The 16,682-nt window shown below is 39.8% G+C and overlaps 2 protein-coding genes and 1 non-coding gene across 4 annotated transcripts in view; 1 reads left to right on the top strand and 2 right to left on the bottom strand.

The window, feature by feature from the left end:
• Positions 1-15,440, top strand: part of LOC123619803 (uncharacterized) — a 132,974-nt gene extending 117,534 nt beyond the window's left edge. The window contains exon 4 of the mRNA XM_074368576.1: positions 15,250-15,440. The gene's annotated coding sequence lies outside the window, so the exon portion shown is untranslated. The remainder of the gene's footprint in view (positions 1-15,249) is intronic.
• The window catches only part of PREP (prolyl endopeptidase), a 117,302-nt gene continuing 100,837 nt past the window's right edge, over positions 218-16,682 (bottom strand). The window contains exons 12-15 of one of the 2 annotated variants that reach the window (XM_074368571.1): positions 16,239-16,333; positions 13,197-13,328; positions 4,015-4,171; positions 218-955 (exon numbers count right to left, since the gene is read on the bottom strand). In XM_074368571.1, the coding sequence (XP_074224672.1) occupies positions 661-955; positions 4,015-4,171; positions 13,197-13,328; positions 16,239-16,333 (679 nt within the window). In that variant the 3' untranslated portion in view covers positions 218-660. Of the gene's footprint in view, positions 956-4,014; positions 4,172-13,196; positions 13,329-15,195; positions 15,442-16,158; positions 16,334-16,682 lie in introns of those variants that run through there. The other variant, XM_074368572.1, reaches the window with a different exon arrangement.
• Positions 13,428-13,499, bottom strand: TRNAA-GGC (transfer RNA alanine (anticodon GGC)). The gene has a single exon. It is a non-coding gene; the product is annotated as a tRNA-Ala (tRNA).

Here is a 16,682-nt window from a genome sequence, read left to right as displayed (position 1 = left end):
TCAGCTGACCAGGCGGTTAATATGTCTAATCAGCCACAAAGGAGGGAGCTGGTGTGGACGCACCCCCCTCTTCACAGCACGAACATCCTCTGACTTCACTGTTTGGAAACCAACTTGTGTGGAAAGCAAAGTGCTTATTCCCACCGGAAAGGGACGTGACCCAGAAGGCCTGCACTCTGGGCTTGCCCCTCAACACAGAGGAACTGGAGATAAAGCCTCCCACTCTTAAATAACATTTATTATTGTTGCAAAGAAGTCTTTTTCATGAGAACAGTTCTCACATTCATTTAAAGATATCCTGGTTATGGTTATAGAAGCACATTTCACTGAGCTGCTTTAGATGAAGGATGCCTGACCACGACTCAACCCAGCCATCTAATACCCACAATGTGTTGGCTGCCACTTAGCTATTTACCCAAACATGCCTTTTTTTTCCTTTTTTAAAACATGTGCCTGCACAGGGTGGAAAAAGAAACGCCAAAGGCCTGCTAAAAAGGAGAAGCCTAGAAAAGATAAAATGCCCGCAGCAGTTCTGTTCGACTGCAGTCCACGAGGGCAGGAAGTGTTCGTGTGGGGAAGCGTCGTGCCCAGCGGTTTCTCGGCTTTAACGGCGTGAAAGCCCTGGAGGTCTTGCGGCTGGAGGAGGGTGGGCCGAGCCGGTTACTGAATCCAGTCGATGTTCAGGCACCGCGCTATGAACGCGAACATGTCGGACACTTCTTCTATCACTTTGGCCGTGGGCTTCCCGGCCCCGTGGCCCGCCTTGGTGTCCACGTGGATGAGCAGGGGGTTGTTCTGCTTCCGGCTGCGGCCCACGATGTACTGAAGGGTGGCAATGAACTTCAGGGAGTGGAGCGGGACCACACGGTCGTCGTGGTCGGCGGTGAGCAGAAGCATGGACGGGTACTGGGTGTCGTCGGCCTCTGGTAACTTCACATTGTGCAATGGAGAGTATCTGAAAGGCAAAGGCACTTGCCTGAGGCCGGATGTAAACAGCAGAGCTGTGTGTCCAGTAGCATAATCAAGGGGGCTGGTGGGCACAGGGCTGTGTGGTTTACGGGCCCACCTTCACCTGCATCACTGTCGGGGCCCGGACTGGCCAGGGCTGTTGGGAGCTGTGTCATTTATGTGAGTCCCACTCTGAATGACTGTGTAAGAGACAAACTCACAGGGCTGCTGAAATAACCCCAACTACATGCACACTGGCTGCCTTGAGTTGACTGTTCTCGTATTCTTCAGACTGACTTAATTGCTACAAAGTGGACTGATTGTCCTTCTGTTTTTACATGAAAAAAGCTTTTAAAATTGACGTATAGTGGATTGACAATATTATATTAGTTTCAGGTACAGAACATAGTGATTCTGTGGTTTTATAGATCATACTCCATTTAGAGTTATTGTAAAATACTGGCTCTATTCCCTGTGTTTTACACCATATCCTTGTAGGGTATTTTATACATAGTGGTTTGCACCTCTTAATTCCCTACCCCATCCTGCTGACTGTCCTTTTAAACCCCTGATTGTGCATATAATAGGTGCAAGCCTTTCTTTTGCCGAAGAACTTGAAATCCAGTGGACAGCAGCTTTCTGCCTGTTTAGTATCTATAAATAATCTTTATTCCAGGCTTGGCTTGGCAGTCCTACAAAGAACCTGGGTCTTCTGTGGTACTAACTTCCTGTCTGAAACTCGGGGAACCTGGGGCAGGCTGCTGCCCCCCTGCGGGCTCACAGTCCAGCAGACAGAAACCGACTTTAGCCGAAGGTGAGAAAGTTAGCAGAGGAGGCACCTTTAAGGCACCTTCTGAAGCACAAGGTTAAGTTTCCAGTTAACAAAAACAGTTTTTAAGAACCTTAGGATAGTCAAATTAAACAGTGATTGGTAATAAGTAAAGTGAAAGAAATCCCTGGATGTATTTTCTTTACATTTCACTCAACATGGATGTCATGTTTTTTCAAAGCATTCAGTATTAATGAATATAATAAACAGTTTTAGTAGAGTTTTATTTTGGAGGGCAAATAGTCAAAACCAGTAACATTTCTGCTCAGTTAACCAAGCCAAGACTAAACCCTTCTGGGGTTAATCTCCCACTTGATAAGACGAGGGTGGCAACGGATCTGTTTTCTGATCTCATTTCATAGCATTTTTGGGTCCACCCCAGCCCTCTAGCTAAAGGCTAGTCCTATGGGAAAAACAAGTTTGGAAAGTTCTGTTTACTAATACCTCTCCCTGCTTCAACATGCATGTGCCACATTTATACGTTACAGATTCTGAGAAGTTCTGCAGGAAAAAAAACTTTCAGGCTTGATTTATCCCAGCCATTCATAAATTTGGAAATCTAGACCTTTTTGGGGGGTGGAGGATAGACCCTTTAATCTACCGAATTGAACCCTCCACAGCAGGTAAGAGGAAGTAGTCCTGTGAGTTCTGGGTTGGAAAACGGAAGTCAAATAGTATCACAGACAGCTTGAGAGCAAAAAATTTTAGAATGTTCTCCTTTTGCTTTAATTTTAGAGGTTATTAGGTTCCATCGAATATTTTGTTGCCTTCAATATACAATTAACTCAGTATTTTCAACTGACTGTACATGGGACTTATCCCTTCAAGTGTGTATTTTCTCTACGTTAATTCGAACTGTACCTTCTTCAAATATTCAGCTTTTTCCCGTATGTGTCAATGAGGCTATTTGCGTAATTTAAAAGTAGTAGCTTTCAAAGTAAACTTTCCCTCCCTCTATAGAACAGAATTTAGTAGTTTTAAAAAGTATTCAATTAAAAAAAAATTCAGTCTCTAAAGAGCTAGCATGTAAAATGAAAGAAAAACGTGACTTGAGAAACAAGTTATTGGAAAATTTTTAGGCGACAGAGAAGACAGGCTTCTCGTGCTATTCCAAGGGCACTTCTGAAATACTGCTGATGAGAATCCAAAACCCCTCCTTGTGGGAAGTAAAGAGTGATGAGCCAAAAAGGAGTGTAGCTCACAGTCTTGAGAATCTCAATGCCTGCCATTTTCTCAGTGTTAAAACCACCCAAGTAGTTGAGGGATGTGAGTACTTCAATGAACGCAACCTGTAGTTTCACATCACACGCGGTTATACTGAGAGCACGAAGTTTAAGTCTAACTGTACTTGCTTATGTTCTTCTTTACTTCCTTATTTCTTCATTTAGAAAATACATGTAAGTTATAATGACACCTTTTTTAAAAATTAGTTTTGGATTGTTGCAGTAACCACAAATTTAGCAGCATTTAAGAACACAGAGGTTTCTCGTCTCACAGTTCTGTAAGTCAGAAGTCTGGGTTGGCTCAACTGGCTTCTCTGGCCCTGGGTCTCTACACGATGGAATCAAGGCGTCTAGCTGGGTTCTTACTGGGGCATTTTAGAAAAAAAACTGGTTTCCAGATTCATTTGGGCTGTTGGCAGAATTCAGTTCCATGTGGCAGTAGGACTGAGGTCCCCATTTCTTTGATGGCTATTGGTGAGTGTTCTTAGGTCCTGAAGGCCCCCTTCCTCCACCTTCGAGAGCAGCACTGCCAGGATGAGCCCTTCCCATGCTCCCAATCTCTCTGACCTCCCTTTCTGCCACGTTCCCTGACTCCAGCCAGAGAAAGTGCTCTGCCTTTAAAGGTTTATGTCATTAGACTGGCGCCACTAGGATAACCCAGGATAATCTCCTTATTCTAAAGTCAGCTGATCAGTAACCTTAATTTCATCTGCAATGTCATTTCAAAGCAGTACCTAGATTAGTGGTTGACTGAAGAATGAGGAGTCTCAGGAATCTTGCTGGGGAAGAGGGGTACCTTTTAGAATTCTGCCTATCACATCTTTGTAGTTTGTTTTTTGTTAAAGATCGGATCAAAATATGGAAGACAGACAGGTACCCTACTTCTGCAGTAAATTACATATAAATAGCAGACACTGAAGGGCACAGAGTGTCAAACACTTATGCTTTTAACTAGGTTCAGTATTCTGATATCAAACTGTTAGAAATAAAGATGTGTCAATAGGGGAACCTTACCTGATGAGCCATTCAAAGTGCTGTTTGCTGTCCGAGCACCCGTAATCGGTGGTCCAGGCGTGACCAATGGTATATTTATGGAACTTCAGCATGTCCATTACACCCACTTGGGCAATAACACAACCAAAGAGGTCAGGACGCTGATTTGCACAAGCAGCTAAAAACCAAGATAGAAAAGGGAGAAAGTGGTTCCTCATTAAACATCTACGTAAACAAAACCAAAACAGAACAAAATAAAACTTAAGTGCTTTCAGAACCCTGGTTGCCTTTCTTCTGAGAGCACAGAATGAAACCATTAGAAATTACCTGCCCAACAGCCCGCAAGCTTTCCTGCCTCCTTCCAGCACACCTGAGGGAATCTCAATGGGGAAGCATTATATATCTTATCCTATGCATCTCTTCCATCTGACTGTTCCTGAGTTCTGTCCTTTATAATGAGCCAGTAAACATAAGAGAAGTATGTTCCTGAGTTCTGTCCAATTACTAAACCTGAGGAGGGGGATATGGGAACCCCCAATTTAAAAGAGAATATTCCACCCTGTGTCTGTAATACTCACACATACACACACACCAAATCTTTATCCATTAATTTATCAATGGACACAGTGAACATTTGGTCGCTTTTGTATCTTGGCTATTGTGAATAATGCTTTAATGAACACAGGAGTGCATGTATCTTTTTGAATTAGTGGTTTTGATTTCTTTGAAAAAAATATCCAGCAGTGGAACTGCTGAATCATATAGTAGTTCTAATTTTTTGAGGAAACTACATACTGTTTTCCATAGTGGCTACACCAGTTTACATTCCCACCAACAGTGCATGAGGGTTCCTTTTGATCCATATCCTTGTCAACATGTTTGTTGTCCTTTTGATAACAGCCACACTGACAGGTGTGAGATGGTGTCTGTGATTCTGATTTTCCTTTCCTTGACTATTAGTGATGTTGAGCATCTTTTCGCCTGTCTGATGGCCATCTGCGTGTTTTTAGAAAAATGTCTATTCCAGTCCTCTGCCCAGTTGTAAACTGGGTTGCTTTTTTGATGTTGAGTTGTATGGGTTCTTTAGATATTTTAGATATTAACCCCTTCTAAGATACAGTGTTTGCAAATACCTTCTCAAGTTCAGTAGGTTGCCTTTTCATTTGGTTGATAGTTTTCTTCACTGTGCATAAAGCTTTTTAGGTTATTATAGTCCCATTTGTTTATTTTTGTTTCTCTTGCCTGAGGAGACATATCCAAAAATATACTGCTAAGACCAGTGTCAAAGACCATACTGCCTATGCTTTCTTCTAGTTTTATGGTTTCAGTTTATATTTAAATCTCTTTAGCTTGCTTTCATATATAATGTGAGAAAGCAGTCCAGTTTGATGCTTTTGTGTATAGCTGTCCAGTTTTCCCAACACCATTTACTGAAGAGGCTCTTTTCCTTATTCTATATTCTTGCTTCTTTGTTATAGATTAACTGACCATGCATGTATGTGTTTACTTTTGGGAGCTCTGTTCTGTTCCACTGATCCACGTGTCTGTTTTTGTGCCAGCACCATACTGTTTTGTTGATTACTGCAGTTTGTAGTATGGTTTGAAATCAAGTAGCATGGTACCTCCAGCTTTGTTTTTTCTCAAGATTGTGTTGGCTATTAGGGGTCTTCCGCATTTTCCACACAAATTTTAGAATTATTTGCTATAGTTCTGTGAAAAATGCCATTGGTATTTTGATTGCATTGACTCTGCACATTGCCTTGGGTAGTATGGTCATTTTAACAATATTCTTCCAATCCATAAGCATTATATCTTTCAATTTGTGTCATCTTCAGTTTCTTTCATCAGTGGCATATAGTTTTCAGTGTACAGGTCTTTAACCTCTTTGGTTAGATTTATTTCTAGGTACTTTATTTTTGATGCAATTTTAAAATGGGATTGCTTTCTTAATTTATCTTTCTGATAGTCTGTTGTTAATGTATAGAAATGCAACTGATTTCTACATTAACTTTGTATCCTGCAATTTTACTGAAATCTTTATTCTTTGGTGGCATCTTTAGGATTTTCTATATATAGAAATATAGAATGTAAATATAGATATTCTATATATACATGCTGTCTACAAACAGTGACAGTTCTACTTCTTTGTTTCCGATTTGGATTTATGTCTTTGCTGTGGCTAGGACTTCCAATACGATGTTAAACAGAAGTGGTGAGAGTGGGCATCCTTGTTTTGTTCCTCATCTTAGAGGAAATGCTTTCAGTATTTTACCACTGAGTGTGATGTTGGCTGTGGGTTTGTCATATACAGACTTCATTATGTTGAAGTATGTTCCCTCTATGCCCACTTCGCTGAGAGTTTTTATCACAAATAGATGTTGAATTTTTTCAAAAGCTTTTTCTGCATCTATTGAGATATGATTTTTATTCTTCAATTTGAATGTGGTGTATCACATTGATTTACAGATACTGAACCATCCTTATATCCCTGGGATAAATCTCACTTGATCATAGTGTATGATCCTTTTAATGTATTGTTGAATTTGGTTTGCTAATACTTTGAAGATTTTTGCATCTATGTTCATCAGTGATACTGGCCTGTAATTTTTTCTGTGGTGTCTTTATCTTGTTTTCATATCACAGTGATGCTGGCCCCACAGAAAGAGTTCAGAAGCATTCCTTCCTCTTAAATTTTTCAGAACAGTTTGAGGATACGTGTCAATTTTTCTCTAAATGTTTAGGAGAATTCAACCATGAAGATACCTGGTCCTGGACTTTTGTTTGTTGGGATTTTTATTTTATTGTTTAAAATTAATTTTTTAAAAAGTACCATCAGTTACAATATGTCAATTTCTGGTGTACAGCACAATGTCCCAGTCATGCATATACATACATATATTCATTTTCATTAAAGGTTATTACAAGATTGTTGGGATTTAAAAAAATTTTTTTTTACCGATTCAACTTTACTATTGGTAATTGTTCTGTTTATATTTTCTATTTCTTCCTGATTGAGTCTTGGGAGATTGTAAGTTTCTAGGAATTTATCCATTTCTCTAGACTATTTTATTGGGGTATACCTAATTATTTATAGTAATCTCTTAAAATCCTTTGCATTTCTATGGTCTTGGTTGTAACTTCTTCTTTCATTTCTGATTTGATTTGGACTCTCTCTGTTTTTCTTGATAGGTCTGGTAAAAGGTTTATCAATTTTGTTTATCTTCTCAAAGAGCCAGCTCTTTTAATCTTTTCTGTTGTTTTTCAGTCTTTATTTTTGGTCTGATCTTTATTATTTTACTTCCTTTAGGTGTTAAGTTAGATTGAGATTTTTCTTGTTTCCTCAGTCAGGCTTTTATCATTATAAACTTCTTAGAACTGCTCTGGCTGCATTCCATTGATTTTAGATCAATGCCTTTCCGTTTTCACTTGTCTCCAGGTATTTTAAAATTTTCTCTTTGATTTCTCAGTGGCTCACTGGTTGTTTAGTAGTATTGTGTTTAGCCTCCAGACATTTTTTTGTTGTTTGTTTGTTTTTTTTACAGTTTTTTTCCCTTGTAGTTGATGTCTAATTTCATATTGTTGTGGTTGGAAAAGATGTGTGATGTGATTTCAGTCTTAGATTTATTCATATGAGTTTTGTGGCCTAACATATAATTTATCCTGGAGAATGTTCCAGATGCACTTGAAAAGAATATGTATTCTGCTGGTTTTGGATGGAATGTTCTAAATCTATCTACTAATTAAGTCCATCTGGTCTAATGTACCATTTAAAGCCAGTATTTCCTTAATAATTTTCTGTCTGGAATATCTATCCATTGATGCAAGTGGAGTATTAAAGTCCTCTATTATTGTTTTACTCTCAATTTGTCCCTTTGTTAATGTTTGTCTCATATGTTTAGATGCTCCTATGCTAGGTACATAAATATGAATGTTATATCCTCTTCTTGTATTGATCCCTTTAATCAGATGTAATGCCCTTTGTCTTTTGTTACAATCTTTGTTTTAAATCTGTTTTTGTCTGATATGAGCATTGCTACCCCAGCTTTCTTTTTGTTTTCCACTTGCATAGAATACTTTTTAAAATTTTTATTTTTTTTAATTGAAGTAGTCAATTAAAATGTATCAATTTCTGGTGTACAGCACAATGTCCCAGTCTTGCATATATGTACTTATATTCATTTCATATTTTTTTCCATTAAAGGTTATTACAAGATATTGAGTATAGTTCCCTATGCTATACAAAAGAAACTTTTTAAAGAAAATCTACTTTTATACTAGGTTCAATTCCTGGTATCTCTGTCAAAAATAAATAAATAAGTAAACCTAATTACCTCCCGCAAATAAAATAAATAAAACAAAAAAATTAATGAATTAATCTCTAGCAAAAAAAAACCTAAAAAAAAGTTTTTATATACAGTGGCTAACATTCATAAATATAAAACTCCCAAATTTTTCCCTTCCCCCCTTTTCCCCGGTAACCATAAGATTGTTTACTAAGTCTGAGAGTCTGTTTTGTTAGGTGAGTTCACAGTGTCCTCTTTTTTATTTTTAGACTCTACATATGAGTGATATCATGTGGTATTTTTCTTTCTCTTTCTGGCTTACTTCACTTAGAATGACGATCTCTAGGTCCATCCATGTTGCTGTAAATGGCATTATTTTCTTCTTCTTAATGGCAGAGTAAGTATTCCATTGTATAAATACACCACAACTTCTTTATACAATAGCTAAGACGTGGAAGCAACCTGTATGTCCACTGACAGATGACTGGGATACTGCTGCTTTGAACACTGGGGTGCATGTATCTTTTTGCATTAGAGTTCCCTCTGGATATATGCCCAGAAGTGGGATTGCTGGATCATATGGTAAGTCTATTTTTAGTTTTTTGAGGAATCGCCATACTGCCTTCCATAATGGTTGCACCAAATACATTCCCACCAACAGTGTAGGGGGGTTCCTTTTTCTCCACACCCGCACCAGCATTTATCATTTGTGGACTTTGGAATGATGGCTATTCTGACTGGTGTGAGGTGATACCTTATTGCAGTTTTGACTTGCATTTCTCTGATAATTAGTGATATTGAGATTTTTTTCGTATGTCTATTGGCCATTTGTGTGTCGTCACTGGAGAAATGCTTGTTTAGTTCTGCCCTTTTTTGGATTGGACTTTTTTAAGTTGTATGAGCTGTTTATATATTCTGGAAATTAAGCCTTTGTCAGTTGCATCATTTGCAAATATTTTCTCCCATTCTGTAGATTGTCATTTTGTTTTGCTTATGGTTTCCTTTGCTGTGCAAAAGCTTATGAGTTTAACTAGGTCCCATTTGTTTATTTTTGCTCTTATTTCCATTGCCTGGGTAGTCTCCTCTAGGAGAACACTGCTAACTAAGATTTATGTTTGAGAATGTTCAGACTATGTTTTCTTCTAGGAGATTTATAGTGTCTTGTCTTATGTTTAAGTCTTTAAGCCATTTTGAGTTGATTTTTGTGTATGGAGTGAGGGAGTGTTCTAACTTCACTGATTTACATGCTGCTGTCCAGTTTTCCCAACACCACTAGCTGAAGAGACTGTCTTTTCTCCATTGTATATTCTTGCCTCTTTTGTCAAAGATTAATTGACCATAGGTCTTTGGGTTTATTTCTAGGCACTCTATTCTGTTCCATTGATCTATGTCTGTTTTTATGCCAATACCATGCTGTTTTGATTACTGTAATGCTGTAATATTGTCTGAAGTCTGGGAGGGTTATTACTCCAGCTTCATTCATTTCTAGAATACTGTTTTTTTAATTCCTTTACTCTCAATCTGTAGAGTAATTTTGGATCTATTCAAATCCAAAATTTTAGGCATATAGCATGTAAGAGACTCACTTCACTATATAAGGCATACAGTTGGGTCTTGTTTTATTATCCATTCAGCCAATCTGTCTTTTGAGTGGAACATATAGTCTATTTATATTTAAATTAATTGTTGATAGGTATGAACTTACTAAACTACTATTGTGGAGTCTGTCATTCATATTTGAAAGAGAGGTCAAGAGTTGTACAGATGAGCAAAAGCTAAAAGAGTTCAGGACCATTAAACTGGCTCTAGAAGAAATGTTAAAGGGACCTCTTTAAATGGGGGGGTTGAATGAAGACCACACCTAGATATATGAAAATTATAAAAGGAAAAATCTCATTGGTAAAGGCAAATATACAGTAAAGATGGTAGATCAACCACTTACAAAGCTAATAAGAAAGGTAAAAGACAAAGTAGTAAAATCATCTATATCCACAACAGTAGTTAAATTATATACACAAAGCAAAAAGTTGTAAAATATGATGTCAAAACATTAGTAAATCCAGGGTTGTCAGAAAGTGTTCAAATTTGAGATCATCAACTTAAAGTCATCACAAATATAGAGCCTCATGATAACCAGGAACAAAACCCTACAGCAGATAACAAGCAAAAAAGAAAGTAATCCAAACATAACACTAAAGGTCGTCATCATATCACAAAGGAAGAGAGCAAAAAAGAAGAGAACAAAAACGACCAGAGAACAATTTTTAAAATAGCAGTAAGTTCACACGTAGCAACAATTAATTTAAATATAAATAGACTAAATGTTCCAATCAAAAGCAGACTGGCTGAATGGATAATAGAACAAGACCCAACTATATGCCTTATGTCGTGAAGTGAGTCTCTCACATGCTATGTGCCTATTCCTGGTTGTAGAGTTTTCCCTTTCATCACTTTGTATTGTGCCACTCCCTCTGGACTGCTAGTTTCTGCTGAAAAGTCAGCTGACAGTCTTATAGCGTTCCCTTGTAAGTAACTAGTTGTTTTTCTCTTGCTGCTCTCTTTACCTTTAACTTTGACCATTTTAATTACAATGTGTCTTGGTGTGGATTTCTTTGATTTTATTTTGTTTGGGACTTTCTGTGGTTCTGCAATCTGGATGTCTTTCCCTTCCCCTGGTTAGGGAAGTTCCCTGCCCTTTTCTCTCTCCATTTTCCTTCTTGGACCCCTATAATGCAAATGTCAGCCTGTGTGATTGTCTCAGGTCTCTTAAATCCTCATTTTTTTAAAATTCTTTTTTCTCTTCAGCTTGGGTGATTTCCACTACTGTCCTCCAGTTCTCTGATCCATTCCTCTGACTCTCTAGTGTATTTTTTCAGTTATTGTACTCAGTTTGGCTCTTCTTTATAACTCTTTGTAAAGATTCATTCTTCTCCCAAGTTTGCTGAACATCTTTATGATCATTACTTTCAACTCCTGCTTGGATAGATCACTTATCTCCATGTTGCTTTGTTGTTCTCTTGGGGTTTTGTCTTGCTCCTTAGTTTGGAACACATTCCTTTGTCCTTCTCGTTTTGCCTAATGCTGTGTGTTTATTCTTATGTATCAGGTGGGCTGGTTATGTTTTCTGATCTTGGAGAAGTAGCCTTATGTAGGTGGTGTCCTATGGGGCCCAGAAACAGACTCCCATGTGACCAGAGTTACATGCTCCAGAGATGCATGTAGGGCCCTTCTGTTGTGGCATGGCTCATGCCAGTCTGCTGGTGGGTGGAGTGCTAAGAGCCAGAGGGAGGACTCCAAAATGGCTGCCACCAGCATCTGTGTCCCCAAAGTTGCCCCCTGACTCTGGGATGCTCTCGAAGATTAGCAAGTGGGTCTGGTCTGACCAGGCTCCTTTCAAATTTTTGCCCAAATTACTGCCTCTGTGCTGGGACTTTTAAGAGTGGAGTGTCTGTTTCCCACAGCCTTCCTGCTCTCCTGAAAGTAAGCCCCAGTGGCCTTCAGAGCCAAATGTTTTGGGGCTTATCTTCCCAGTGTAGGAATTTGGGGCTGGAGAGCCCAATGTGGGTCTTGAACCCCTGTCTCCTTAGGGAGGACCTCTGCAATTGTCACTCTCCTCCCGTTTGTGGGTCACTTACTGGATGTGGTAGGTCCATGTGTCTGCCCCTCCCTACTGGCCTCACTGTGGTTCCTTTATATCATTAGTTATGGAAAACCTTTTCTGTTTGTCTTTAGGTGGTTCTCATATATAGCTGTTCTGTAAACGGGTGTAATTTTCGTGTGCCTGTGGGAGAAGGCAAGCTCAGGGGCTTTCTACTTTGCCATCTCTACCCTTTCAAAATTTAAATTATTTTGGACATATATATTTTACCTCCATGGGAAAATTTTCTATTGGGATAAAAAGTGAGGACAGGCATTCAGGTTTTGACGAGTCTGGATATTTCAAAGACGAGGAAACTGACTGAATGTGTCATTATCCCCTAACAGTGGATTGAAAACTGAAAATTGTCAATCATGTGTATTTTAGGTTGAGTTTGTTTGTGCTAATCTATGTTTGTACAATGGCCCCTCATATCCTCATGACATTGGATGTAGGACCCCACCAAGGAAAGTTCAGGCCCACCATCAACGTTCATTACAATGTAAGTGCTGTTGAGAGACAAAAAGCACAGTAAAATTTAACTACCAAAAATTAGGCAGTGCCACACAGAGGTTAAAAGAGCAGATTCTAAAGCCACAGCCTAAGCACTGACCCCAGCATTGCCATCACACTAGATAAGCTACTCAACTTCTTAGTGCCCCAGTATCCCCCTCTGTAAAATGGGGATAATACCATCCCCAACTCCCAGGCTGCCTGCATGTCAAGGGTTCAGCACTGGGCCTGGCACACGAGGTTTCAGCAAGTGTGAGCTATTACTGTAAGCTGTTTCATTAGTATTAAGCTGTGGATCAGTCTTTGTATGCACCTCATTTTCTTTCATGACCTACCTCTCCGCAACTCACAGCATTTAGCATCACAGAGAATCACATAGTGCGAGTATTACAAATGTTTCATGATGATCACAGCTTACAAGTTCTGGGTAACATAGTCAGATTGGCATTATCAGGCTCAGTCTTATGTTGACTGAACCCTAGAAACCTGTGGATCCAGTTTGTGGGGAGAGGGGTCCCACCCCAGGGAGGAAAGGTGAGAACTGGTCCAGCTTGGAAGAGCTCGGAGGAGGGACAGCTTTTCAGGCTATGATGAGTTGAGCTGGTATAATGTGGGTTCTGCTGTGTGTCTTTAGATGTCATTTATTAGATGCCCAAATGCAGATGGGTTTTGCTTTCTTTGTACCACTGTTCCCATACATGAGCCAAAGTAAACTGAGTATCTGAAAACCCCAAGAGTTAACTAGTAAGATCAATAAATCCAGTTCTCACCTACTAAGAGGCCTCCATTTGAACCTCCGTTAATAGTCAGCCTCTTGGGAGACGTGTAACCTTCCTTGATAAGATATTCAGCAGCACACTGAAAGTCATCAAAGCAGTTTTGTTTGTTGGCCAGGATACCACCTACAACATGCCAAAGCAAGACAGTTAATTAACATTAAAAAAAAAAAAAAACAAAACTTAAGGGGACATAGTTTCAACTGTTTTTTTCTCCCCCGTTAACAGAGTTACTGGGGATTGAACCCAGGACCCTGTGCATGCCAAGCACGTGCTCTACCACTGAGCTATAACCCCCAGTTTCAAATATTGATCAACTTAAACACAATGGGCTGACACTGCATTTAGAAAAATGCCCCAGTTTTGTTATGCACTGTAGAAATTCATCATCAGTACCACAACTGCTAATCCATATGGTGGATTTGTATTTTTCTAGAAACTCTTAGAACATACAAGCAAATGCCCCAAAGGGAAGAGAGAAATCTGTTACGGTGTCAGAGAACAATGAGAGTGTGAAAGCATGTAATCAAAAAGAACCTGTGTTTTGGGAGGAGCTGAACTCAAAACTGAAACAAGCTCTGGAGCAGAAGTCAGTCCTCCTTGAGTCCAGGATGGGGCTGAGTGCGCGGACCCCTCCCTGGGAGGATGAATACGCTCTGCGCAGAGATGCACTTGTCACCCCTCTGCTTTTCCAGAGTTTGACGTAGGGAAGTGATTATGAGAACTAAGCTCTCCGGCTTTGCCCTTGGTTACTTATTTAAAGAACTTAAGTAGATGGGGAGGTGATGCTACACAGAGCAGCCCATTACAGTTTCTCCAGTCTTGAGTGCAGAGGATCTCAAACGTCTCCCCAAAGAATCTGGGCTTTCAGATCCAGAAGTCACTCTAGCGTATAGAGCCAAACAAAGAACTACTTAAAGAGAGGAGCATTTGTAAGGTCTTGGCATATCTAAAAGTAAAGGCCCAAAGTCAGTCATGCCCTCAAAGGAACGGATGTCTGAAACAGCTGCTTATGAAATGAACAAAAAGCAGACACAGATCTAATTAGATAGTTGAGATTAACCCCTTTTGTAGAAATTCAATTAAAGACGAAGTAGTGCTACTAAGGAAATTTTTTTATAGCAAAACAAATGTTATTGAGATTTTTAATAAGAAATTATCAGTGAATTAGAATAGCTAGGATTACTTAGTTTCCAGGAATAATATCATTTTGGGTATATGACTATGTTTTTTAAAGAGCATTAAATTTTAAACTCAATTAACAGAGTGGAATCTAGATTTATCAATGTTCACTATGCTATGGTCTAACTGGAAAAGGTCCATTTCAGGCCCCTTTGCTGCCTAAATTAGAAAATTTATGGTCAGTTTAAACACAGGTAACCAACTTTTAGCCTCAGTCAAGCTGCAAACTCCCAAAGGCTTTTAGATAATAACTTGGTTATAATTAATATAGAGATGAGAAAGAGTTGACCAAGACTCTTACCCATCAGAGCATGGTGGACACCTTATAGCCAGAGGAATTTTATGGCTAAGACCCCAGGTTCTTTGAAGAGAAGGCCACAGGGTCTGGAGTCTATGCAGATATATATTTTTCAAATTAGGAAATCTGGTGAGTCAAGGGGTTGAGACTTAGCATGTGGATTTGGGATGTAAATCAAACACGTGGTATGCAGAGATTTTAATTTTCTTTGTACTAGTCATCTCTTAGTATCAGTTCCAGAGTATGATTTTAATTAGAGTGTAGTTAAACTTTAATATCAGATCCAAGTTAAAATTACACAATGAATTTTATGCTGTTTCAAATACAATGACAATTGACAGTGTTTGCAGATGACACCTGGCAGCAGGGGGCCCAACAATGGCTGGGAGACTGGGGGAGCCTGTGTGTTAAGTAGGGACACTCATCCTTGCTAAGATGCTCAAACAGCTTGCTGTCTGATGTCAGCCCTTGGGAGGCCTGGGCCTTTCCCACATCCTGACTCCTAACAAGTACTCACGAAAAATCTCTTTACTGATCTATCCTCATCTTTGCTGATTTTTGATGCAGGAAACCAGAGCCTTTGGCCTCAGGAAGGCAGAGAAGAGCCCTCTCACCTGGTGCTGCTGGCCGCGCCCAAGCACTGGGGGCCACCTTGTCCCGGCAGACCGAACGTCTGTACGTGACAGCTGATGGTGAGAGGGGAGAAGCAGGCAGTGACGGTGCTTCCCACCTCGTCTTCCCCCAAACAAAGGAATAAGGTAAGTGAAGACTTACAGATACACAAAAGCCTAGGAGAGGGGGTGTGCTCCATATATGAAGAAAAGGAAGAGAGGGCTTTAAAAATAACAATTGTCATAGTATTTTTAAAAGAATGATAATCTGGGGAATAAAGTTGAGTACAGAAGCAATTTCCTCAATCAACTAGAATACATGCTTCAGGAGGCCAGAGAACAGGCACTGAATCATTAAAAAACAGAAAAGAAAAATGGCTGAGTTCTCGTGTTTAATAAAACCTGCACAGGATAGAGTCCCAGGAGCAATGCTCGGAGGAGGCCATTTCTCAGCAATGTTGGGAAGGTCAGAGAAAACGAGCACAAAGATGCCCAAACTGGGAACAGGAAAGCTCCATTAGGACTGCTCTTTTCTTTCAAGTGAAAATGACTTGTTTTTGCAGTCTGTCTTGAGATAGCCTGGCTCCTGCTGTTAAGCATTGTTTGGCTAACAGGAGACGTAATAAAAACGAAAAGTATCCCCCAGACTCACTTCTGACAGTGATAGACAAAAATGTACCCCATACATTGCTGGAAAAAAATGGATTACAGTCTATAGGGGATGCTTCTGAAAACTATGTACTTCATTAAAAGAGACTGCAAAGGAAAGAAAGATGTGAAAAGACAGTTGTTAAAATTTAAAGGGGGAGCGGTGCCTGCAGCGTGTCTGCAAGCACCCTTATTTTTCATCTGTCTCGCCAAAATGCCTTTCTGCTCTTAACACCCTTGGCTCTTTCAAACACTGCTTTGCCTGCGCCATGTTTGTCTGCAGAGAAAACACCTCACCTTTATGCCATGTCTCTCCATATTCGCCACCTCCTCTGATGTTAGCCACCGCAAGGACACCACCCATGTGTCTCACAAAGATGAGCCTGGACACACTGAGGTGAGAAATAGTCAAAACAGTTAACCTTCCATTGGTGAGGACTGTGCTGTCTCCATCATCTCCCCCCCCCCCCAAAAGGATCCCTGCAGACTCTCCACATGTGGTATCATCTAAGCAGGAACCCAACACTCCAGCCCCCGTGACACAACCTGGTGTGATGGCCCCTGCTACCGTTTTCCCCGAATTGCTCTCCAAATTGTTCAAGTTGGAGAAAAGAAAGCTCTTTCTGAAATAAGAATTTTAAACAGGTTTTCCAGTTTTACAGAAGTTTAGATGTTAAACTAGGTAGGAGTGAGGTAGAGGAGAGATCAAGGACACAGACCAGAAAACAAGAACGGAGTGCC

Source organism: Camelus bactrianus, chromosome 8, assembly GCF_048773025.1.
Source record: "Camelus bactrianus isolate YW-2024 breed Bactrian camel chromosome 8, ASM4877302v1, whole genome shotgun sequence".
In the NCBI taxonomy this organism is placed as follows: domain Eukaryota; kingdom Metazoa; phylum Chordata; class Mammalia; order Artiodactyla; family Camelidae; genus Camelus; species Camelus bactrianus.
This window is presented reverse-complemented; position numbering and strand designations above follow the sequence as displayed.